The sequence below is a fragment of the Podarcis gaigeae genome (assembly GCF_964106915.1).
Source record: "Podarcis gaigeae genome assembly, chromosome: 16".
NCBI lineage: Eukaryota > Metazoa > Chordata > Lepidosauria > Squamata > Lacertidae > Podarcis > Podarcis gaigeae.
In genome coordinates, this window is record NC_139693.1 from 33,991,130 (window position 1) to 34,017,725 (window position 26,596).

A 26,596-nucleotide genomic window follows, 5' to 3' on the forward strand; every position below is an offset into this window, starting at 1 on the left:
AAACAAGGTCTGTTTAAAGTTCTATTATGTTGGAAAGATTTGGCATATAATCCTACATCTTAAGGAGTAGCACTGGTGCGAAAAGATGTTGCCTCCAAGGGAAATGAATGGATTTTGAAGCAACGCAGCACACAAATTTGCACCATTTTAACAAAGGGAAACCATTTTGCACCCTAGCCTAGTTGATTCTTTGAAACTGAGACAATAAGCATGTTAACTTTACCTCTGCCAATCAGCTAATCTTAAAAGTAATCCTTTAATCATGCCTCTCTCTGCTAATTACTATACAGGGTTTGTTAGCTGGGTAAACAGAGTAGGTGGCTTAGCAAAGTAATCTATTAGTGAAATACATAAAGAAAATTAATGTGAAATGAAACTCTTGGCTGAACTGAAATGCAAACTTGGGAGTCTGACAATCCTCCACACCCATTTATCAGGAGCAGCCTGAGATAGATACGCCCCCAGAACAAGTGTCGTATCCTTCTGTAGGTGGGACTTTGTGAACAAGTGGCCTGAGGATTTTCAGGTGTAAAATCTATCTGCAAAATTAAATCACTCACTGTGTAACCACTTATTTTTATGATCTTATCTCTGCCTCCACCCTTTGACATACAATGCCAACCTCATTCAACAAACTTTGTAAGCAAAAATAAAGAACATTTACATATTCATAATTAATATGTTCCTTATTTGTATTAACTGTGAGTTTTCTCAACCAGGATACCATGCATTAGGTATTCCAAGACTGACGGTTCACAGCTACTAAACTACTGTAATGTTGAGATCCATTTTATGCTTATGTGTGAGGCCAACTGAGCAAACACAAGGATCAGGTGCTGGATTCAGCTGAACAAAAGGGGCCCCAGAGTGATCATTTTTCCTATGTGTTAGGGAAAAAGATCCTCCACTGGGGCATGAGCCAATAGAGAAAAGCTGGAATGAGTCTAGAAAGCTGACAAGGAAAGAAAACTTGAGGTTTTCCTCACAGTAATGTATCTGAAACATATTAATATGGCCACCCAACAACAGGACATACTGATACTGTGGAGTATCTTGCCATGCTGAAATGCAGAAGGTTCACTTTACCAGCTGGTGAAAGACAAGAGACATTTTTATTCCTGCAGGCTTTTTATACTGCTAAGTATATTCTGTTTTATATAAAGGTTATGCTTTTATCTGTGGTCTGGCTGCATTTTTAATGCTGCCTTGCTAGCATACTTAATGTGTATTAAAATGTCTTTTATTGTTTTGTTACGACATTTTGATTTCAAATAGTTGTAAGCTGCCCCGAGTGGCGCTTCAGCACTATAAAGGCAGGACAAAAATTTCTACCGAAATGAATTCATATTTGCTATCCATGAATGGCTTTGCTATGCAGCAAAAATCTCTACAGGGAAAAGTTGATTAAAAAGGGCGTATGCATATGCTGCACATATGGCCTGATTTGCAGACCAGCACCTGGTCTTTGAGAAATCTGGGTAATATAACATAGGAACCCAGAACCCCTCCAAATTCTTGCTCCCCCACCCTCCAATATCTTCCCACTGGCAACAGGTCCAAATGGGAACAAGTGACTGAGCACATACAGCCATTCCCTAGTCATGCTCTCTATGTCTCTGGCCCTTTTAGGCATATTTTCACACTTCTATCTACAACGGTGCGGTCCTTTAAAAGTTGTAACTGTGGTTCTAAGCTAAGAGCTATCAGGTTTCCAAGGTGTATCTGAAGCTGCACGAGGTTTGAGGAACCATTAGCTGCCAGAGGCCCTCTAGCCCCATATATGCTAGTGCTGGAACACAGGAAGCTGCCTTTTATTAGGTTGGATTATTTGTCTGACTAGCTCAGGGCTGTGTACACTAGTCTTTCCCAATTTGATGCCCTCTAGATGATTTGAACTACAACTCCCATCATCCCCGATCAAGGGCCATGCTGGCTGTGGCTGATGGGAGCTTTAGTCCAAAAACATGAAACACATCTATTTCAGCGACCACAGAGTGGTAAATATATGCTGAGAACACACAAAGCTTTGCTAGGGCTCTGTTATGCAAGGAATGCCGCTTGCTCTGAATAGCACCACATTCCCACACAACGTTGTTGGGTTTTTTTAGAACAAGACCATGCCTGCTTTCAAAATTGGCCTGGTAACTCAGCGAAGAAGAAGAAAAGGAGCAGCAGGATGCCCCTAGAAGGACTCTGAATATCACTTTGTGCAAGGTATGAATTGTGCACAGTGCCGTTTGTTCCAAAAACCCTTTAATCTAATGTTAGCTTTCAAACTCACAGACTACCCGAACTTCAATTCATCTTCTCGAGGTAAATGAGTCCTAAAGGTTGTTTAATCAAATCAAAACAAAGTTTTAACACCAGTTCCTAACAAAATGTGTGCCAACTTATTAGAACAAAACCAAGTTAAGTTGCGCTCCTGAAAGCAAAAGCAAAACTGCTGGGTGGCTATGCCCAATTAAAAAAAAGTTCAATATAGGTTAACACTCAGAATATCTCAAGTACTGAGCTTCTGTAATCTTTATAGTAACCCTGTAAAGCAGGAGGCCTGTATTTTAATTCCCATATTACAATGCTAGAGGGTAGTTTTTTTGGGGGGGGGATGGGGAGGCTGAGAAATGGTGGCTTCTCTGAGGCCACAGAAGTAGTGCTTTATTTTAAAATGACACACCTTGCTTCCAAAACAGCATAAGGCATGTGTGCCCCATGTGATCAGCTGCAGCTCTCTATAACCTTTTAATGTGTGGAAGACAGGGCATAAGTACAAAAACAAAACATGCATTTGCTTGAGACATTACAGTTTTAGGCAATACATCATAAAGATCTAATCTGAACCTGGTGAATAGATAGCATGTATGGCAGCCTCACAAAGGCGGCACCGCCGAGGGAAAAGAAATGAGCGTAGAAAAGCACTTAACAATAACATCAGTTCAGAAAACCCACCTGGAATGCCGGACAGTTCTATAGGCAGTGGGAAGTGAGTGCTTGGCTTTTGAATGTGATCGAACCCTGGATTTAGACGAAGAGTGATATTTGGAAGGAGGCGACCTTGACCTTGACCGGGATCTTTTCTTGTGCTTTTTTTTCTTTTTCTCCCGCTCTTCTTCCCTGGGCAGATCTCTGCTTCTGCTTGAAGGCCTTTCAGGTGCCTTTGCTTCCAAGGTTGGCAATGTCCTGATGCCAGTCAACAGGGGACACTGCATGTTACCAACAGTCTGAAATAAAACCAGGAAGGTTTTAGCATTGTGTCAATATGTACACAGTATATACATTAGTTTGGAAGTCTAGGTTAAAATCGAAAAACCCCTCTGCAGTCCCTTGTTAATCTTTGGCCAGTTATTAGCCTAAATCTCCTAACTGTAAAAATGGATCATTAATGACCTATTGTTCCATGGCTGCTCTGAGAATGGAGATGGAGGAAACATTTTGCATATTTAACAGTAATAAACTGAAGAAATCAGCCCAGGATTTTTCAGTCAATCATGAATAAAGTTGAGTCCATGTGCTCATCAAATCAGACTCAATTCAACAATCTGGCCCATCACATGACCTGTAAAGGAACACCAACTAAATGGTGTAACATTATCTTTCCACAAGGGCCAACATTGATGCCAAAATCCAGCATCGCCTGAGCTCTGCGAGTGTAGCTTTCTCCCGACTGAAGTGCAGAGTGTTTGAGGACCAGAACATTCACAGGGAAACCAAAATGCTTGTTTACAAAGCTACTGTACTACCAGCCTTACTGTATGCTTGTGAAACATGGACTACATAAACCCCATCTCCAACTCCTTGAAATATTCCATCAACGGTGTCTCCAAAATTTTTTTACACATCACTTGGGAAGACAAGCCAACTAATGCCAGTGTACTGGAAGAAGCAAAGATGACCAGTGTTGAAGAAACTATTATCCAACATCAATTTCTTCCAAAGCAACTACTCTATTCCAAGCTTAAAAATGGAAAGCGTAATGCTGATGGTCAACAAGAGGTTTAAAGATTCTCAAGACAAATTTTCAATATGTTTTTGAGAGCTAGACAGACTAAAGGGAAAGGACTTTAATAACGTATAAAGTTTGGTAGGCAAGAACGAGAAGTTGTATTTGCTAAATTTTGATCTTTCATTGCTTCTTGACATTTTATGGGAAGAGACTCAAATACATAAAGAAACTGTCACAATAATTATTATTCTGTCCTTTTTTGCATTTGGATGCTACTTTCTTCTCATTTTCTCAATCCTATACTAACAAGGTCACTTTCTACAAGGGACTGAAGCACAGCAACATTTATCTGCTGCAGCAGTCTGCAAGGCTTGGGAAACTTGGACAATCTTGCTCAGAGCAAGAGCTGACCCAATAAAAAGGAATAATCTGTACTTTATGTGCTGGTTTTGATGAGACACCTCACATCCAGCAAGACAGAATATAACTTTCTAATTTTCACAAGCATTGCATACATATTCAGCAGTAATTCTTCAGCCACATAAATGGTCTCATCTTCAGAAGCCTATGTGATTTCTCACCTGCCCCCATGTAAAAAAACACCACCAGGTTTCTCAACCACCCTTCACATTCAAATGGGATAGTAATGTAAAGTTATACTTATTTCACAGTGCAGCTGACATATTCCTGATGAAAAAGTAAATTACTAATAATAATAATAATAATAATAATAATAATTTTTTATTTATACCCCGCCCTCCCCAGCCAAGGCCGGGCTCAGAGCGGCTTACAAGCAATAATAAAAACAAAATGAATGATTACAACTTAAAAACAAAAATAAAATACATTAAAATAATGGAACATTAAGATATTAAAATGTAGCCTCATCACAGGAGGAGAAGGAAAAGAAAGGGGGAAAAAAGAGAGGGAGGGAATCAAATTGGCTCCAAGCCAAAGGCCAGGCGGAACAACTCTGTCTTACAGGCCCTGCGGAAAGAAATCAGATCCTGCAGGGCCCTGGTCTCATGAGGCAGAGCATTCCACCAGGCCGGAGCCAGAGTTGAAAAGGCCCTGGCTCTGGTTGAAGCCAATCTAACTTCTTTAGGGCCTGGGACCACTAGGGTGTTGTTATTTATGGACCTTGAGGCTCTCCTTGGGGCATACCAGGAGAGGCGGTCCCGTAGGTACGAGGGTCCTAGGCCGTGAAGGGCTTTAAAGGTCAAAAGCAGCACCTTAAATCTGACCCTGTACTCCACCGGGAGCCAGTGCAGCTTGAAAAGCACTGGTTGAATATGCTCCCATGGCAGAGACCCTGTGAGGAGCCTCGCTGCAGCATTCTGTACCCGCTGGAGTTTCTGGGACAGCTTCAAGGGCAGCCCCGCATAGAGCGAATTACAGTAGTCAAGCCTGGATCCATGTGACCGTCACATGGATCACTGTGGCCAGGTCGGGGCGGGAAAGGTATATAAAGCTTTTCTACAACGATTCAGACTGTCAGTACTGTCCAAACTTGATGGTGGGCAGCTCTCCAGAGTTTCATAGAAGGGGCTTTCCCACTTCTACCTGGAGATGCTAATGATAAGCCTCTCCCCCATCTTGTCCACACATATGGACACCTGAAGTTCAGCGAATGCAACAAGGTTAAACTTAAGACATAGTACTACCTCAATCAAGTCACTGTTGCCACAATGATCTCCCAACATGAACCTGTGCTGGTATAAATATATAACAATATGTATGAGAGATACCCTAGAAATGGTTTTATCCAACCAACACCCATGTGAAGTTAAATGAACATTCTAACATTTCTCACACTGGATGCACCAGGACTTCACACTAAACCGTGTTTTACTGCTAGTACACAAACTGGAATGAGTCTACGTAATTAAAAAAACCTAGGGTTTGGTCACCCCCCCCCCCCAATTCCTTCTGTGTGGCTGGGAACAGCAATTCACTAGCATTTAGTTTCTCTTTCCGCTGAAATTTTCCGTGAACCAAATCCAGGGCATATCACAAATTCTGGTTAGTTAAATAAGCCTGCTGAACAGAGACTGGCAAGAGTCTGGATTAAAACCATGGTCTCTGATCATAGGCAGCAAGCCAAGATAAACTAAAATGAAAGACCAGCCAAGTTCTTATCCACACAGTGCAGGAGGAGGGAAAAGAGCATGTGAGCACGAGACTTTAGTCTGCCTTGTTCCAGTTTGTGCATGCAAGTGATGTAGTGCTATGCGCAAACTGGACCATTAAGGAACACCAAAACCTGGCTTGTCACCGAACATCAACTCAGAGACCTGTAGACAATAACAGATCCTTGCCAAGTACACCTGCATAGCAACATGCATTTGTTGCATCCTCCCCTATATTTTTCATTTGTAAACTTAAAATAAAGAAGTAATTTATAAAGTGTCCCTAAACTTCAGACAATTTAATATAGCATAATGTACCAGGAAATTAGCAAATTGCCATTTTGTGCCTCTACAAAAAGAAAGAAAGAAAGAAAGAAAGAAAGAAAGAAGAAGAAATCTAGCACCACGGGCCTTCCTCCTCCCCCAAGAGCCACCTTCCATATGAAATGTTCCATTAAGATCTCATCTGCTATTTTAAGCTGGAGAAATTCTATGCATCTGCTATAAACCAGGATTGGGGAACATGTGGTCCCTTTAATTGTTGTTGGACTCCATAGACCCCAGCCAGCCTGGACAACTGTCAGGGATGATGGGAGTTCCAGTTCAACATCAACTGGAGGGTAACTGGTTCCCAACTTTACCTATCTTATCCTTGCCTTACTTAACATGGAAAGGCTTAGAAGAATTTTAGTAAGAATCTCTTACAATAAAGAAAACCAATTAAAAATGATGGCTCTAGGTTTGCCTCCTGCCTCTTCAACTGTGATTATGTTGGACAATACACAAAGGTAATGGAAAGCCAAATTTCAGATATGAGGGAGACACATCTCTCTTTGAGTGCTAATTGACAGTGGTTTTTTATGACCGTGTTTGCAAAAAAGAAAGGGGGGAAAAAACGCTCCATACTGTAGTAAAGCTACCCTTTGTTGATTTTGCTTCAAGGACCATAAAAATTTTTACAGCATTGCCATGTGAATTAAATGCAACTATCCCCCTCATCTCAGGATGACTGGCTTACTGGAGGTTCCTAGCAAATAAAACAAGCAAAAATGGAAGGCACAAATGCTAGAAGCAATGAATTAGAACTGAAAGGGCTTCAGTGAAAAGAATATGAGATGCTGACAATGTAAACAGATAATTGAGACAGAAGCAGAATACACGGAATAAGTCCACTGGTGCACATATTATTTTTAGTAGTAACAAATGCTGAAGTTGTCTTTGCATTTACATTTGTTTATAAATATCTGGACTGCTATTCATACAAAATTATCAGAGCAGTTTGCAATAATCTTATATAAAACAATGTATTTTAAACTATATAAAGTAAGAGATCATCTATTACTTCTCATTCACATGTTTTTTTCTGTCTCAACCATATTTGTATCACCTCAAATGCTTTATATTCCCCTTTCAACTTTAGGATTCCCCCCCCCCCCAAAAAAAATACTCTGTTACAGTACACATCCTCCAAATCCAAATACAGTTGTACCTCGGAAGTTGAACAAAATCTGTTCCGGAAGAATGTTCAACTTCCAAAATGTTCTGAAACCAAGGTGCGGCCTCCGATTGGCTGCAGGAAGCTCCTGCAGACAATCGGAACACGTGGAGGACGTTCGGGTGGTCACAGTCCACACATTTAGAGCAGGAGAATACTGTATCGGCTAGAAAGATGTGTCTAGTTTGTGCTACTGCACTGGCCTGTTAAGCGATGCTCAGGATGAAGCGGACAGGCAGACATGCTTGCTATTGCCAACCTTTTACTGTACACCTGTATCAAAGCAGGCACTTGTAACAACCTTAATACATTGCAAGACATCAGGAATTGCATCCAATGTTAGGCCTACTCAGAGAAGACTCCCCAAAATAAATGGACTTGGCCAATTTAGGTGGGTCACTGAGTGTAACTTAGTTGGACAAAAACCTCGGTTGATCTGCTGCGGCAAACTATTAAACAAAGTGCATTTAATATATTCATAAATGTTTTACCCCGCATTTCCCTGCCGCACGTAACATGTGATCTACGGCAGAACCAGAAATGGGTATAGCATTTATATACAAGTGAAGGGCTGTAACTCAGAGCTCCACCTCTGCATGCAGATGATTGCAGGTTCAATTCTTGGCATCTCCAGGTATGGCTGGAAGTGACTCCTGGGCCTGAAATCCTGGGGAGCTGCTGCCAGCCAGTGTGCACAGTACTAAGCTAGATGGATCAATGGTCTGATTCCGTATAAGGCACTTCTCATGTTCCCCTGAAATGAGCTTGTGGTTTTTAAACTTGGAAGGACTGCCTCAAACAAGGAAGCGAATAGGCTGCTTAAGCAAGGGTTTTGATTCTGAGGAGTCATGCAGCACACGTAGTAGCAGAATTGGTCCTTCCAGACAACTGCCACCAAGCTGGGCAATAACAGAATGTTGTGGCTTAGCTTTAATATTCAGAGAATGGAAATGCTCTCCAAAGTCAACTGAAAAAAAGGGGGCTGATAGGCAGCCTGTTGGTCTTCTAAGGTGACCTTTTCTAATCTAACACAAATGCAAACATTCCTGCAATATTCACAAAAAGTGCTGACTTACTCTGATGCAAAAAATCTGAGGGTTGTCAGAAGGAGAACTTCAAAGCGGATATGCAATTTCCATTACTCTAGCTGTGCCCTGGAATTACTTCAGGCCTATGCTGAAATTCTACCCACTGGTGTGCCTTGAAGCTCTGCAAGACCTCTAAGGTACAGGATCAATAAGAAATTGTGTTTCAAAAAGCTGCAAGAGGACATGGTAATTGCTGGATGTATTGAACACTTCTAACTTTAGCTGCCTCTTAAGAGGTTCTTCTAGCACATCCCTACATTGAAAAAAAGTGAAAGGTTCACCTTGCAAAGAAGGGTTAAAACCACAACTGCAAACACACAAAAAGATAACCATGTCATAGAAGAATTTAATGAATGTTCCATAAGGTTCTGCACAAGAGATGTGAATTGTTGCTATTAATATTATGTTTGCAGTCACAATCAATAATTTTATTATTATTTAGTATTTCAAAGTCAGCAGGTGATTCTGAGTACCCCAGATAACTCAGTTGGGATGTACGCATCTTGGTTTTATGTGAAATATGAATGAGTCTCGGTGTAATGAGTCCCAAGACAGCGTCCTGGAGGGGCTGTTTCAACAGGGGGCAGGGGCAGGTTGAGGTGCCCAAAGATTACCCTGGGGAAGACCCCAGCAGGTTAAGGTGAGTCATATCAGGACCCTATGAGTCATCTGAGCTGTTAGGGAATTTGTCCGTGAGTGAGTACCTTGATCCTGAGGATGGGCCCACTGGATTGCTATGCTACTGGCCCCCACCAGCCTCTGCTGACAAGCCACCACCCACCCAGAAAACGCCCAATGTCCAGAATGAAACTTCCTCCATCGTCTAGAATAGAGATGCAAGCACCACTGTAAACGGACAGCCCAGCCCCTTAGATGGAGTTCCTGTTTGCAGGCACAAACCCAGGTCTCACCCTGTTTGCTGTGCTGAAGTCATGACCACCCCTCTCTATTACAGGAGCCCAGGGGGCATGTCAACTGTTGGAACAATGTTTCAGCTCACCTGGTCATGACCCGTACCTGCTGTGTTGGTGATCCTTGTATTGATTTTGTACAGTACTGAGCAATCATATAGTAGTAAATGAGATCCAAGTTAAGAGTCCTTTGTCCTGCAGGAGCCAGGACACTTGGCTACACATTTGCATGGCCTGTTCCCTCCTCAACGTGTTGTAATTCAACACTTCTGGATTAGATAATCAGTTTCCCATTACATATGAGCCAAGAAACTGTAGATACTATAGATATACATTATAAATGGCATATTTGGAAGAAATAAAATCAACCATAGCAAAAGAGTGCATTCCACCTTTTTATCATACTAAAAACTTCCACTGGACACACGTGCACTCTTAAGGCATACCTTAAATCGTGCTCTGAATCACAGCCTTTTGCAGTAAGGATGACTTTAATACTACACAACTTGACACACACTCTAGTTTTAAAAGCCCTGGTACATGTGAAATGTCATAAAATTCAATGCTTCTTTGTTTGGGGAATGTTCTTCTATGACAATTTGCAAAAGGTGGGGGGGGGGAGGGAGAGACACAGACAGACAGACAGACGGACAGACAGTCACATTGTCAGTTACGGTAATTACTATTCAAAGGAAAAGAATTTCAAACTGTAAGATTATTCGTAGTTCAGACTAATGCTGTAAATGCTTTTTTCTGGATGCAACGAGGATGTATTTAATAATCCAGTCATGAAATGTAGTAAAGTAAAGTACTGTACTGAATTTATTTTCATGACCACTATGGTAAAAATGAAAAACATGAGAGATCAAAAGATTAAGACCCTATTTTGAGCACTGTACTAAAGACTTGGACTTGATTAGTAAATTGAAGTATTCCTATCAACAGTATTTGCCACAGAGCCCCTTCAGATATTGATATTGTAAGAAACTGGTCAAAGAGAACAGTCCTGAAAACAAAGTCAGATTTTAGAAACTTAAAAGGGCAGAAGACCAGAGAAATGGGAAGCTGAGATAAAGTGGTAGAGATTTTCGATATATGAAAGGAGCAGAAAAATTGACCCGTATTTTGAATGGCATTTTCACAGCTGAATCACAAGGTTTCACAGCTGAATCTCAAGAAAGGCTGGGGCAGGGAATCAAAGTGGGTCCCCAGTGCTGAGATATCTGGCAGGGGAGCACAGAAGCTCTCATTAAAATGCCAAAATGTTCCCTGAAGTGTTGCTGATAGAACTGCACAAGAGACAAGTCAGGGCAGAGGAAGTATAAAACTGCCGGGGGGGGGGCACAATAACAGAGACACATAGAAGCTTTCCATTACTTCTACCACCTGTGGAAATTAGCTGTGACCAAAGTTATCTACGAGGAGAGGTGTCAAGGAATGCAAAGCAGCTATTTGAACAGTTGCCATGTTAACTAAATGCACAACTTGGTTGCTCTGCTAATACCTTTTCGATCTGATTTTCAGATTGCAGCAGAGAAATCAGGATTCATCCATATAAAAGTTCAGGGCAACCCCCCCCCCCAAAAGCCTTCATTTACCCCCCAAACAGCAGAATTCAGAAAATGCACTGTGCTAAAACTTCTAAAGACAAAATGGAACCCTTCCCCACCTTATAATTTTCCTAGAGAAAATGATCTTATAAAGTATGAAAGAAAGTCACCCTTCATAGCAAATTCTGATTTTATAGGTTTTCCACTAGTGTGATGAGGCTTTACTGCGCCCCCCCCAAACCGGTGCTGAGGTTGGGAGAGACAGCACAACAGCAGGCTGGGGAAAGAGAGAGGGGATTGTTCCATATAGCAAGATGAAATGTTTTTGCTGACAGAGCAACTGCCCTAGTGTTACACAGATCCCCCCCCCCAAAAAAAATACCTGAATTTCAAATTGGGTCTAGCTATAAAGGGCAATGGGACGCGAGCAGCGCTGTGGTGTATACCACTGAGCCTTGGGCTTGCTGATCTTAAGATTGGTGGTTTGAATCCCCGCGATGGGGTGAGCTCCGTTGTTCGGTCCCAGCTCCTGCCAACCTAACAGGTCAAAAGCATGTCAAAGTGGAAGTAGATAAATAGGTACCATTCTGGCGGGAAGGTAAACGGTGTTTCTGTGTGCTGCTCTGGTTTCGCCAGAAGCGGCTTAGTCATGCTGGCCACATGACCTGGAAAAACTGTCTGCGGACAAACGCCGGCTCACTTGGCCAGTAAAGCGAGATGAGCGCCGCAATCCCAGAGTCATTTGCGACTGGACTTAACTGTCAGGGGTCCTTTACCTTTATAGAGGGCAATAGAGACAGTGGGACTTGCCTTTCAAAACATCAAGTTGGGGAAGCCTGATTCCCATCAACTGGCAGCATCTCTGGGGAGTTTCAGACAGGAATCTTTCCAAGCCCTATTTAAGAGACTCTGGGGTTTAAACCTTGGACCTTTTGCATGCAAAGCATGTACTCTTCCACTAAGACTTCCACCCCTCCTACTACAACTTATAATGCATAGCAAAGTTCCTATTGAGGGGGCAAGGAGTATATTTGAGAGTCAATCTTGAATTGTGGACAGTAATAAAGGCCATCAGGAATACTAGCCCCACTTTCTAAGATTAGGGAGCACATCTTTCAGATGGGGTGGGGCTTCCAGACAAAGTCAAGTCTCAGCACCATTTACACTTAGTACATACGGCACTCCAAACTTAGTTTTTGCCACTCTTATTTGGAGTTCACTTTAGCAGAAGTCTGACAATACAGTAATAACTTGGAAATAAAGTAGCCTAAAAAATTGCTGCAGCCCTCTTAAAGCCCTGGTTTCAGCTTCTAGTGTAAACAATATATATTTTTTCCTGAGCAGGAAAGGCCTACTGTTGACAAAAATGTGGTGACAGCAAAGCAAAAACCCAACTATTTTGTTTGGGAAATATTGTTTCAGGCAAGTAGTCCTGAAAATGTCAGAAATTAGAGCACAGAAACATTTTTATCAGTCGTCTCAGAGGAATCAATATTTTGTTTGAAGGCATAAAAATATTTGACACAGTTCAAACACAAACGATAGTTTTAGTTCAGTAATACTGTGGTAAGATCTGATAAGAAGTGCTTCATTTTGGCACCTTTCCACACAGCTGTGACATGTGTTACCTTTTCACCACATCTGGTGATTTAGAGTTGGGAGAAGTTATGGGTTAAAAAGAAGTGTCAAAACTATATGGAGTCCAAGAAGAATCCGGATGGTTTTCATATTATAAATACTGTGTGTGTGTGTGTGTGTGTGTGTGTGTGTGTAAGACAGCCAGCCAGCCAGCCACCAAGAATGGATGGGAAGAAGAGAAAGGGATGAGCAATTAGCAATTACATAATTAGCAAGTAAGTTAGCTACAGGATTTCTGAGATAATTCCAATGTACTGCTTAGAACATAACTTCTGCTGGTTGCTATGTTAAAAGTGCATTTTTTTAAAAAAAATCTCCATCCACATGGAGTCATACAGTGTACCACAAGCAGACCTGAACTGTTTCAGGTACCAATGCAAATTGACTGCACTTGTGCTTTGTATACACACACACACACACACACACACACACAGAGAGAGAGAGAGAGAGAGAGAGAGAGAGAGAGACTGAAAATCAGGATTTTGTGAAGACACAGTTTCTAAGGATGAGGAAATGGGAAGCTGTAGCCACCAGAGTCCAGATGGTCAACAGTAAGGATGAACTGAAAACTACCGTATTTTTCACTCTATAACACGCACCCAACCATAACACGCACGTAGTTTTTAGAGGAGGAAAATCCGTAGGCATGCCACCCGTAGGCATTCCCTCCATAACACGCACAGACATTTCCCCTTACTTTCTAGGAGGAAAAAAGTGAGTGTTATGGTGCAAAAAATAGGTATTTACTGTTCCCAACCCTAATCCTGCTGAAAGCCATCTAATTAGATTTTAATTTGATCCTGACTTGTTTTTAGGCAGTAATTTAATTATTGTTTGATTTTATACCTATGTTATATATTTAATGTTAGCCGCCCTGAGCCCAGTCTCGACCGGGGAGGACGGGATATAAATAAAAGTTGTTGTTGTTGTTGTTGTTATCACCATCTTAGAGAGGTTAATGAAAAGCAAACACTAGAGAAGCGATAAAATAATAGCAAGAAATTACTGGATTCCCTGCTCACCTTTGGAAAGTTCCAAGACTGCCCCATACTTCTGCACAAATATGTTAAAGGTAAAGGTACCCCTGCCCGTATGGGCCAGTCTTGCCAGACTCTGGGGTTGTGTGCCCATCTCACTCAAGAGGCCAGGGGCCAGCGCTGTCCGAAGACACTTCCGGGTCACGTGGCCAGTGTGACATTGCTGCTCTGGCGAGCCAGAGCTGCACACGGAAACGCCGTTTACCTTCCCGCTAAAAAGCGGTCCCTATTTATCTACTTGCACCCGAGGGTGCTTTCGAACTGCTAGGTTGGCAGGCGCTGGGACCGAGCAACGGGAGCGCACCCCGCCGCGGGGATTCGAACCGCCGACCTTTCGATCGGCAAGCCCTAGGCGCTGAGGCTTTTACCCACAGCGCCACCCGCGTCCCACAAATATGTTACAAGGGTTATTTCAACAGAATGTCAGAGGACAGATCTCTCCTGAGCTCTTAGAGGCATTTATTTAATCAGCTCTCCTCCTCTGAATGTCAATTATTCCTCCTTTATGAGGAATGCAGGCTTTGCTCCAATGCCTATTATGGGCAGAAGCCATTTACTGTGGTCTAGTTATCGACGTACCCAGCTGATATACAGTGAATGGAAAGTGTAAGCTAAGCCTCAGATGTGAAGCAGGGTAAGTGCATACTAACATTTATAAACCTGTAGCAAATCAGGTTTATTATGACAGACCATTACTGTATTAGAAAATACAAAAGACAAGTTGATAACAAAGACTCTCCCCCCCAACAAAACAAAACAAACAGATGGTGTAAAGTTGGAATTTGCTGCTGATGTTGGAATTTTAATTCACTGGGTTGATAAGACAATTGAATACCCTTCCTGAAATAACTGTCCTGGGCCAGGATCGGTTCCAGACACAGCAGCATATCACGATGAGTAAAGGGATTAAATCAAACATACACCCTGTGGGTGGTAACAAAGACTACCATTATGAAGGAATACTGAAGGGTGGCAGGTCAAGTCTCTTGTCTACCTTCTCAAAGTGCCTTCTCAGAGAAGTTATGCACTGAATAGCATCACCCTATAAAGATTGCAGCTGCTGGTGCATGTGGATACACAGTCCTGCTTGGCATTCACAGCTTACTGTCTCATATCACTGAACTGTTTGCTATAAACCTGTTCCAAATCTGAAGGACAAGACCAATGCTCCAGTTCTCGGGCCAAGCATGTTAAAGGATGTTGGGTACCACATAACCAACGAAAGGCTTTAATCTGCCTAGGAGGATGGATGTTTACGTATAAGCAAAAAGCTTGGGGGGAGAGAAGTGAAATGGACTACATTATTTCCCTCCAGCAAATGTGGTGCAAGGTGCCATGGGCCACAACCTCTTGTTTTGCAGTGGAGAGAAAACCCCCCACTACTTCCCTGCCTTTGAAAACTCACTATGCTCCCTGAAGCAACTCCTTTCACTAGAAAAAACTTCTATTTGTAGGAAGAGAATGTACACAATCAAGGAGCTTTGCATTGGGCCATTGAATCCCAATGAGCCCCCCCCCCCCCCGGCAATAGTCTTTGAACAATATCTGGTAGAGATGGATACAGGGTGTTCTTCTTTCACCATGCAGCTTGCTAATCGCCTGTACCTTTTAAGGAAATTTTTAATGAATGTCACTACTATACCTTTATCGTTTTTAGGTAAGCCACTTGCATGATTTTTTAAAAAAAATATATTAAGCAGAACAAAAAAATATAACACATGCATCCTTTAGATGTTTCAAACTGCACAATTTGATATCTGCAAATCATACTAGTAAGTCTGATTTTGCCAGATAAAGCCAGTGCTTTTTATCTCAATTTTCAAAGCCATTCCCACCTTGGAGAACAAGGTGGACTTGACTCCTTCATAATCATAAGTCCACTTAGGTCTTCATCAGGATGCAGCTTTGCTTGACTTTGTCAGATACATCATGTATCATTTGCCCAAAAGCAGAAAGAGAACCAGAAAGATCACACTGTGGGTACTGCTGAACTGGGTGATCAAGGAATAAGCTCTCAAAGTACTTTGGAACAAAGCAAAATTGAGGAGGGGGGGGAGAGAACTTGAGAGTCGCTGGTGGCTAATAATATACAATTTGCCATGTCATTCACAGCAACCAATTTAATTACAAGTATTGTTGTTCGGGAGCAATTGAAGATATTCATTGTCTAACTTTAAATTTGCATTTCCATGTGCTCATTAATAACCATGAACAGTGCTATTAAAAAAACAAAAGCTATTAAGAAAGATTTAAAACAAAGACATCTCATTTGCATACAATTCCAGTTATTTTTAGCACAGGCATGGAACATTTCTGAAGTCTCATTCATAGGACTAATTTTTTGTGGGGGTGGGGAGCTGAGCACTTAAGGCAACCTTTCCCAACCTGGTGCCATCTGTTCTGGTTGGAGCTGATGGGAGTTGTAGCCTAAAACATCTGGCACCAAGCTGGGTAAAGCTGCCTTGCTTGGAATCGTTACTTGGCTAGGGCATTAACACAAGTCCCAGTTCAGTGGACACATAACTGCAATGTAACTGGCTGTCACAGATACACCTCTCTTCCCACAATTCAGATATTTTAGTCTCTTTTCTCCCAGGCCATTCACTCTTAAAAGTGAACGGTAACCTCAGGGATGCGTGAACAGTTTCTTGGAGAGACAAAGACACATTTATTCCCTTCCTATCTGTTAGCTGACTGAGTCAGGGATCACAGTGCCAGTCTTCTGCCATCTCCTCAAAAGTTCTCTTTCATGCTGGAGGGAAATAAGACATCTCTCTCCAGCCCTCCCCCCTGCCCCAAAGCTTTATGCTTCCATTGTAAGCTCTAGCCTCCTAGGCACAATAAGGTATACTTATGGGCTCCTGTGAGAACTCAAGAATGTGAGAGCTACCGAGTAAGAACTAAAGTGAGCATTGGCTGTCTTATATACTTCAATTGTACTTCTAGTGTATTGGAACACATTTGTAAACAGCTAGCTATTCCATATAAAATATGCAGTAGGTCACAAGGAAAGGAGGGGCAACAGCTTCATTCTCTGCTGTGTTTTAACAAGGAATATATCCATGGGGTTCAACAGGTTAAAAATAAGCAAATACCCCTTTAACATGGGCTAGGGCAGAGCTTTCCAAACTTTTCATGTTGGTGGCACACTTTTCAGACATGCATCATTTCATGACACAGTAATTCAGCTTTACTAGCAAACTGGAGGTTAAACTAGCTGCAGCCAACACACTAACATGTCATGACACACAGTGTGGAAAGCTCTGGGCTAGGGCTACGCTTTTAACCCTGATAGCTCAGCTCTGCGTTAAGCATGGAGATTAGTGAAAAGGATTCATGCAGGGCTGGCATTTCTCTCTCCTAATAAAGGGCTACAAGAGGAGGGAGATGGTGCTAGGGAAAGGAGAAGGCATGGCTGAGCAAGGGGAATAGAGGTGGCCAGTCTTAGAATGTATATAGTTAATTTACTGCTTATTTCCAGGAAGGCTTAATCTGATTTGTAGACCGTAGCCTAAATAACTGTAAAATGCCATTGTGTTTGTCTTCCAACTTCACCTTCATTCCGAAAGTTGCCATTACTAAACAATAAAAGAATGTCTCCATTTTCCTTGACGTGTAGGTGGCTTCTGTGAGGCTTGAATGCTGGCTGGTAGGCACCCTGAACAGGAGCACTCCCAGGTCCCACTTGTGACCAAAACACACTTCTAGGCCATAAAACAAGAGGACTAAAAATGTGTGCGCTGAGTAGCAAGAGCAGAACCTAGCAGTAAGGAAATTCCACAAACATTGAAGGAAGCTCTTTTCCTAGAGCATAAAGAAGTGTTAGCAGAACTGAAGAGCAGAGAACCCTATGACAAGAAGCCAAGCGCTAAAGATTTGTCATATTTTTTACCATCACACTTCCAAAGAAGCCAAGAATTCCTTCCTATTAAGGCTAACCTGATTTGTCAGAAAAAAGCAGGTGGGTCAGTGTTTTCCAGACACAGACTTGTAAACTCAAATGCGGGGGGACGGGGACGGGGACCCAAAGGAAACCATGTGAACAAAGGCCCAACAGGAGCCTAAAACCTTTGCTTCAAACCCAGCAGATTAAGTGACTGCACATGGGTACTAATGATTTGCCTTCAAGGAAATATGCCTGCATTTGCAAGTATGCAGACTGTGGCATTATCAGGCACCACAAGGCATATGTTTACACTGCCACAGCTTCTTCGAATGAATGCTTGGAGTTACAGTTCTGCAAGAGTGTCAGGCACCTCTTAGGAACTCTCCTCTGCACCTATGGGAAGTGCAAGAAGGGAAACCATAATACCACCCACACCAGCTGCATGCACATCCTTCATCCTCACCACCTAGAGCCATCTCTCGCCTGCGAAAAGCAGAATGGGAAAGGACATGTGTGAACCTGAGCTGCGGTTTTGATCAGTCCTCAGAATAATTCCCATGTAAAAATACATCTGGACAGCCCACTGCCTTCAATTATGAGACAGGAGCTGCCCTAGATAAAGAGAAGTGACATCCTATGGAAAAAGTAGCTTCCACCCCCGCTGTGCTTGCTAGTTAATGTAAGAGAAACACAAAGGTAGTCTACGGACTCTGCCTCAGAAGTATAATTCTCCGAGGCAGCTCATTAATAATTTTCATCCTTCAGCAAGAAAAACAACTCTGGTTTAGGTGAATACAAGAAGGGAAGAGAAAGGTTTTCGAAAAAAATTCCTTGGCATTAATTAAAGACTTAAATCTACTGAACATACATTGTACAGACACAATTAGCAAATTAAAGTGGAAGAAAATTCACTAGCCTACAATGGTTTCCTTCATTTAAGATAAAACGGCAATATTAGTAATAGTGAGCAATTTTAAAAAGAACTTTAGAGTGTTCAAAACACTTTATACATGTATCTTCCCCATGTTACAGATGTTTAACTGTCTTTAGTCAGAAGTTGGCCATTTATTATTGCCAGTCCCACGTTATAAACACTCTTGAAGCAGAGACTGGTTTTGACTTGTGTCTCTTGAAGGCTTTTTTATGTTGACGTGCCTTTATTATTACCCCCGTATTGCATAGGGAAGAGTCAAACCCAGGGAATTCCTTATTTGTACTACAGCCTCTACACCAGTGTTTCCCAACCTTGTGCCTCCAGATGTTTTTGGCCTACAACTCCCATCATCCCTAGCTAGCAAGACCAGTGGTCAGGGATGATGGGAGTTGTAGGCCAAAAACATCTGGAGGCACAAGGTTGGGAAACACTGCTCTACACTACATGAGTTTACAAAGGTACAACTGAAAGTTTAATTTTCCATCACAGAAATACCAGTATGTCAGGGTTTTGGCACAGCTCTACCTTCATTATTGTGAAATACAAGTTTGCAGTACAGATTTTCCAGCAACGACTCCCATAAACATCACATTCTGTCCAAAATGATGTTTACTTCTCCATGACGGCAAAAAATCGCTATATCTCAAGGACCGCCTCTTGCCATATGAACCCCTGCCTGGACCCTGAGATCATCCACTGAGGCCATTCTGCATGTGCCTTCTCCGCTAGAGCTCCAGAGAGTAGCAAAAAGAGAATGGGCCTTTTCTGCTGTGGCTCCCAGTTTGTGGAATCCTCTCTCCAGGGAGGTTCATCTGGCGCCTTCTTTACACACTTTTAGGTGCTAGGTGAAAACGCATCTCTTTAACCAGGCCTTTGGCTGATTGACAATTAATGCCCTTTTAAATGTATTGTGGAAAGGGGGGTTATTGAGTTGTCTTTGTTGATATTGTAATTTTATGTTGTAAACCACCCTGAGTTCTACGGGTGTAGGGCGTTAAATAAATAATAAAATAAAAATTATATTTTGACTGAACCAGCTCAAGACATCCTTATCAAAAAGGCATACTGGTAGTTTCACCATTTTCTACATTAAAGAAAAAGGGGGGCGGGGTAGACTATGCCACCAACAGAATGACTAAAAAAGAGAGGGGCAATATTAAAGAGTAGCTGTAGATTAAATAAGTGCTTGATTATGCCACTGCTGCAACTAGTATTTCATGAAATTGAATTACAGAAATCTTTACTATTGATTTATAGGGCTGTTATTTCAAAATACGTCAGAACTAAAAATATACCTGTACAGCTGTAGACCTTTCTTTTTAGGAGATCATATACTATTTTAAAATCAATAAACCAGACTGCGATCTGATTTGGCATAGTACACATGCTAAAATGCAACACATACTTTCAACATGGGCAGGTGTTTAAAGCTATTTTTGCACAAAAGATTTTAGGAAAGCAAATGAAATAAAATGGGAATAAAATTAGCCCACAACTGGGTATGGTCAGCAAGATATCACAAAAGGCTTTAGGATTATTGATCACAAGAAATTCTTTCAATATGGTCCATTAACTACAAGGCAGCTGGCTGTGGCAGCCGCCTGTAAAAATTGTTTAATGATTCAGTTTTAATTGCAGTGTGGTAATTCTAATAATCATCATGTTCAGTAATAGAAGGCAACTGCCCTTCTAGAAGACAACTGCCCCTCATTTCACTGACCCATAGTCGCTTAAAAGAGTAAATTGCCACACTTGTTTTACTGCCCAGAGTTATAATTTTCAAATTCTTGTTCAATACTGCAAACATGTGCAGAATACTGAAAATATATCCCCCCAAATAAACAGGATTCTAGAAGCTGCCAGAAATTTTGATGTGAAAATTTGCTTAAGTACCGTACTTAGAACAAGAATTTAGAATACAGTGGTACCTCGGGTTCCATACGCTTCAGGTTACAGACTCCTCTAACCCAGAAATAGTACCTCGGGTTAAGAACTTTGCTTCAGGATGAGAACAGAAATCATGCTCCGGCAGCACAGCGGTAGCAGGAGGCCCCATTAGCTAAAGTGGTGCTTCAGGTTAAGAACAGTTTCAGGTTAAGAACGGACCTCCGGAACAAATTAAGTACTTAACCCGAGGTACCACTGTACCTTTTAAACCAGGCTTATAAATAAGCCCATAGTCTGCATCTGTATTGGAGCTATTTTAAAAATTTGTTCTTGTTTTACATTTGTTTTATGGTTGCGATAGTTTTGTTTATAGTTGCATACTTTATTGCTGCAACCCATCCTGGGATGTTGTGATGGAGGGTGCATAAGAAATCTAGTAAAATAAATAAAATAAACGTTACTACCCTCAAAAGCAAGAACAATAAACTTTAATTGCCTGTTGGGAGGGGATGTCGGCTCTGTTCCCTCCTCCAGCAACCTGCTGCACTTCTATGAGGGATATGGAGGACAACTCTGGAAGCCCAAGATATTTCCTTGCTCAATACAAAGCACAGTGTTTAGAGTTTTTTAAAAAACCAACAATATAGTATCCTATTTTTTTAAAAAAATATTCCCATTCAATCTTTATTGAGTAAGACCAAACATCTGTCTAGTTCAGTATTATCTACAGACTGGCAGTGGCCCTGCAGAGCTTGAGACCGGGAATCTTTCCCAGCCCAACCTGGAGATGCTGTGGATTGAACCTAGATGCAAAGCAGATGCTCCATCTCTGAACCACAGCCCTATTAGAGCACCTCGTGAAAAAGGGAAAACATTCCAAGCATTTCCTTAAGTAGGAGTGGCCACAGCTCAGAATATGCTTTGCATCAGAGGGCCCCAGGTATAAACTCTGCTCTCTCTGGTCAAAGCAGATCAGGAAACAGGGTTGTGCAACGTATTTGCATGAAGACCGTGGGAGAATTGACTCACCTTACCCAACTTGCAACTTCTAAAGGAACTGGATCCCACACTTCATTATTATTTTGATTGGGTGGACCATGTGTCACAGGTGGAAGATGCTGACACTTACTGGTCAACACTCTCCCCACCCCATAAGTGGTGATAAACAGCTTGAAAACAGCTTGACCTACCACAGTAATGGCCTTTGCATCTGAGCCCACAAATGTCCTTCCACACAAATCCTTACATTTCCCCTCGTCATGTTTTTTTAAAAGATATTCTCAAAATGATCACTTCTGTGTCAGATACTGAGCTTCATGTATGCATAATTAGATACACTGTCCATGAGGAATACTCAGAGGAATCTCTTCTTCCCCACAACCTATTGATCTTAGTTATAAAACTGTTTCCTTCCTTCCTGTTTTCTCCTTCTTCAAACAGAAGCCCTTGGATGGCTGCTGCTAGCCATCCAATATTCACTTGCTCCAAAGACTGAGCAATATGCAGTTTCATCTTCTTACTAATTTAATTTGACTTTGCTCATTTTTTTGCCACATGCTTCCAACTTTCACCAGCTAGGCCTGCTCCAGCCCATCGGATATTTCAGCTCCCAAGGATCTTCTGAGGTTGCTCCTGGCAACCTAGTACATTTAAGTGCTCATCCTTTGCCACTATCTTAAATATTATTTATTTCATTTAAGAGCCACCCAAACACAATAGTTCTCTGGGTGAAACACAAATTTATTTTTTTAAATACATTAAAAAATCTCAACAAAAATTAGAGCAATGAACACTTTAATGATATAAAAAACTGTTTTGAAGCAGATATATCAAGATTGAAACATCACACACAATTAATACAGAGTCAAAGCATTAAATTTCACACAGCTGTAGAAGCATGCTAAAACCACAGTGTAATGTGAAGATTAAACGTTTAGAGATTTAAATCTAAAGATTTAAAAGGCCTGAGAAAATAAAAAGGCCTTTGCCTAGTACCAAGAAGACATTAAGGTGGGCACCAAGTGGAACTCTTGTGAGTACTCTGTACAAACAACCTTGGCAGATCAAAGTAATTAATAAAACAAAAGCCAGATGCTTACATCACTCCTGAATGCACAGACGCTACTGAAATCAAATAATGTGCAACTGGCAGAGTGACTGCACCCCCATAGCCTCTCAGACAGCCCCCCTCTCTCACACTACTTGCCTAGGGCCAACTGTGTCCTTATCCTTGTCCAGAAACACCAGCAAAAGCTTGCATTTTGCCTTAAATGCCTTGATTCTGATAAAAGCACTTCTGAATCTTGAATTTAAGTGAAGCCTGAAGGAATTGGGGGGGGGGGTGGTGTCTCACAACATTTGTAGCTTTTAAAAAGAGAGATTCACATAAAATATTCAGTTTACACAACAATGTGAAATCTCAAGTTATTCAGGTACCATTTAGTTATTTGCGCGAGCGGGTTTTTTTTTGGGGGGGGCACGGGCTTATTTTTTCCCTTAGTGCTTTTAAACTACATCAGAATTTCAAACACTAGATCTAACGTGAGCTAGGCTTATTTTATGACACATGAGCATCCACCGTAGTGGTTACAGCACTGAACAAGGGAGAGCAGAGTTCAAATCCCTGCTCAGTCATGAAGCTCCTTGGATGACTTCAGGTGAGTCAATATCCAGCTGAAGTTGAACTACAGGATTATTGTAAGGAAAAAATCGAATAGCCCCAAAATCAGCTCCACGGAGGAAGGGTAGGGGTACAAATGTTAAAGAGAATGAGAAATTAACTATGGGTGTGATTCGCGTCAGAACACAAGAAGCAAAAGGTGTACACGTGGAATCTGGGGATGCCATTGCTGGAACTTCAAAGGATATATAGTGAAGGATGGGGAAGCAAACTTCTAACTTTTTTAAAAAAGGGGGAACACTGGAAACAGAGAGTATTGGCCCAATTTAATATTTCTTTTATATCATTTCAGCAACTTTGATGTAGCCCAACATGCTATTAATTTCAGATCTATTTTCCCCTCTGGAAAAAGCTTTCATTCAAGTCTAATAAATACTAACATTTCAAGCAATGCTGGCTTCTCTCCCCTACCCTGCCTCAAGCAAAGTTCTTTGCAGTATATGCTACTATGGTTAAAAACACCTTTGCTTTGCTCACCTCTATATTGAAGGCATGTTCCTCCATTTTCTCAACCTCTGCATCTGCCAGGGGATTCTTCAGGTTCTGCAAGAACAGTGCAGCTTTTCTTTTTCGTTCCGCCTGAAGCTGCTTTTCTTTCGATTCCTTGGAGGCTTGGGCTAGCTTTTCCCTTGCCGCCGCTGCTAATCTGTCCTCTAGTTTCTGCTTTGCTAGGGAAAAAAAGGGATACAGAATGTGGAGAGTTTACAAGGAGGTAACTTGCTTATCACATTAGGAGGTCAACAGTTTTTTAGCCTGAGCTGCACCCTTGAGTCTAGAAAATGCACATCTATGTAGCTCCTAAAGAGCACCCTGGGATATATATATGCCTTAAAATGCAGTAGAAGCTGTACAAAATGAAAGCAGAGGGGAGAAACCATTTGGCTGGGAGAGATTAAAGACAAAACAATGTAAGATTATGAACACTGGACTAGGAAGAAAGGGGGAAAAATGAGGTTTGTAATAGAGTGCAACAGAAACTGAGAGTTCAGTTCACCAAGAGAGAGAAGTCACAGAAATGAACAACAGAACAGGAGAGGAGGTTTAATAGGAATGTCAGGACCACTGGCTCACCTAACTCAGAAATGTCTATAGCAACAACTATTCAGGGTTTCAGACAGGCATTCTTCCCAGTTCTATGTAGATACATGTACCAGAGAATGGCTTTTCAAATGTAAAAAACTGAACTACAAGCCGTAAATTAGTGTCTGATGAATGGAGAGACTGAGATGGGGAACAGGGAGCATGCAACATAGATAGATAAGAAGGCACAAGACCATGGTGAGACTTAAAGGTTAAAAGGAAGAAATTGAAACTTAATACAAAACAATAGAGGAAGCCAGTGGAGTGAAACATATAGAGAGTAACATGATTTAAGTAAGAAGAAGAAAAAGTTAACAGCCTGAGAAATCCTTTTGAATAAAGGTGCATGCTGCAAAATTTTGTGGGCTGAATTCTTGCTTATGAATAGATAGGACTGGATGTGGTCACACTCCCTCAGAAGCAGCCAATACATAGCTTGGTTTTTTTCTGGGTGTATTACTTTTGTATGAGGCTCAAGTAGCTTTGGTGGTGAGGATTGCCTTCCATCAGCTTCGACTGGTGGATCAGTGCACTCTTCTGGACAGGGACAGCCTAACCTCCGTTGTCTATGCCCTGGTAACCACTAGGTTGAATTACTGAAATGTGTTATAGGTTGGGTTGCCTTTTAAAACAGTTCAAAAAGTACAGTTGAAGGACAACTTGGCAGCTAGACTGCTGACAGGGGCAAGGCAGTCTGAAAATACAACACTATTTCTGGCCCAACTAGTTTCGGGACTAATTTGAGGTGCTGGTTTTGACTGACAGAGCTGTATGCAGCTCAGGCCATTTCAGTGGTGGCACTATGCTTGTGGAATGCACTCACCAGGGAGGCAAAACTGGTGCCATCTTTATATCTTTTTAGGTATCCAGAAACAACTTTTTTTCTTTACCTGGGCTTTTGGCCCTTGATTTGAGATCTACTTGTATATAATTTCATGCCCACTGACTCTCCCCGACTACCTAATTAAGATGGTTGGACAGGAATGTGGAGGGGGCTCCCCACACAGAGTTTGCAGGGTGTATGTATAAGCCATCTTATACATCTAGACAGCATCTTAAAAAGCAGAGACATCACCTTGCCAACAAAGGTCCGTATAGTTAAAGCTATGGTTTTCCCAGTAATGATGTATGGAAGTGAGAGCTGGACCATAAAGAAGGCTGATGGCCGAAGAATTGATGCTTTTGAATTATGGTGCTGGAGGAGACTCTTGAGAGTCCCATGGACTGCAAGAAGATCAAACCTATCCATTCTGAAGGAAATCAGCCCTGAGTGCTCACTAGAAGGACAGATCCTGAAGCTGAGGCTCCAATACTTTGGCCACCTCATGAGAAGAGAAGACTCCCTGGAAAAGACCCTGATGTTGGGAAAGACTGAGGGCACAAGGAGAAGGGAACAACAGAGATCGAGATGGTTGGACAGTGTTCTTGAAGCTACGAACATAAGTTAGACCTGCAGGAGGCAGTGGAAGACAGGAGTGCCTGGCATGCTCTGGTCCATGGGGTCACGAAGAGTCAGACACAACTAAACGACTAAACAACAACAACAACAACATGTATAAACCACATGGTTTTAGAAATGTACCTGATGAATTAGCCTGGAAACCAATCATTTCAGAGCACAGATTTCTCAAAGCATTGACAGAACCTATCTCTTGCATTATGCAATAGTATTCTGTAATTCCTCACTATATACAGAGGCACCTAAATTCTTCACTCTTGAGTATCTATACTCAAACCATATGGCTGCAACAGCTTCAATACGTCACCCCTGGCATTTCAGAATTATGAGAAAGAGCAGCAGCATGTAAGTGCACCTGGAGACTTGCCACAATTTAGGTTATATGGGAATGCTAGTCCCCAACCCTTTTCGTTTCTCTTTCAGGGTCATCTTTGCACTGAAGGTGCCCATGGATAAAATTATCAGCTCCAAAATCCTTTAACTGAATTAAGACATCTCCCACATTTTGTGCATGTGTCTGCTGTTACCATCCCCCAGGAATAATTATATCCCTGGTTTATACCTGCACTGTCTACCCCTGCTTCTGCTCTGTCTGTTGTGCTTTTCATTAAACTCTTATCTTGGCTACTTTTAAATGTGCTTAATGTAATTTGTGACTATGCCAAATGCTTGCTGAGATGAGGAGGACAAAAGAAAATAGCAAACTCTCCCCCGCCCCCGGGTCTATTTCCAAACCCAGCAAAGAGAAGTCTCTATAGGAGTGGTTCCCAAAGTGTAGTCCATCAGCCTCATTCAGATAGTCTGCTGTGGTGACTAAGTTTTAGCATAGATTATTATAATTGATAAACGAAAGGTAGAAAAATCATTAAGTGATCCATTAAG

The 26,596-nt window shown here is 41.7% G+C and overlaps 1 protein-coding gene across 8 annotated transcripts in view; it reads right to left on the reverse strand.

The window, feature by feature from the left end:
- SFSWAP (splicing factor SWAP) overlaps positions 1-26,596 on the reverse strand; it is a 101,540-nt gene that overhangs the window by 20,327 nt on the left and 54,617 nt on the right. For all 8 annotated transcript variants that reach the window (XM_083717072.1, XM_083717078.1, XM_083717073.1 and 5 more), the window contains 2 exons: positions 23,653-23,843; positions 2,947-3,218 (listed from right to left, as the gene is read on the reverse strand). In XM_083717072.1, coding sequence (XP_083573198.1) covers positions 2,947-3,218; positions 23,653-23,843 — 463 coding nt within the window. The remainder of the gene's footprint in view (positions 1-2,946; positions 3,219-23,652; positions 23,844-26,596) is intronic.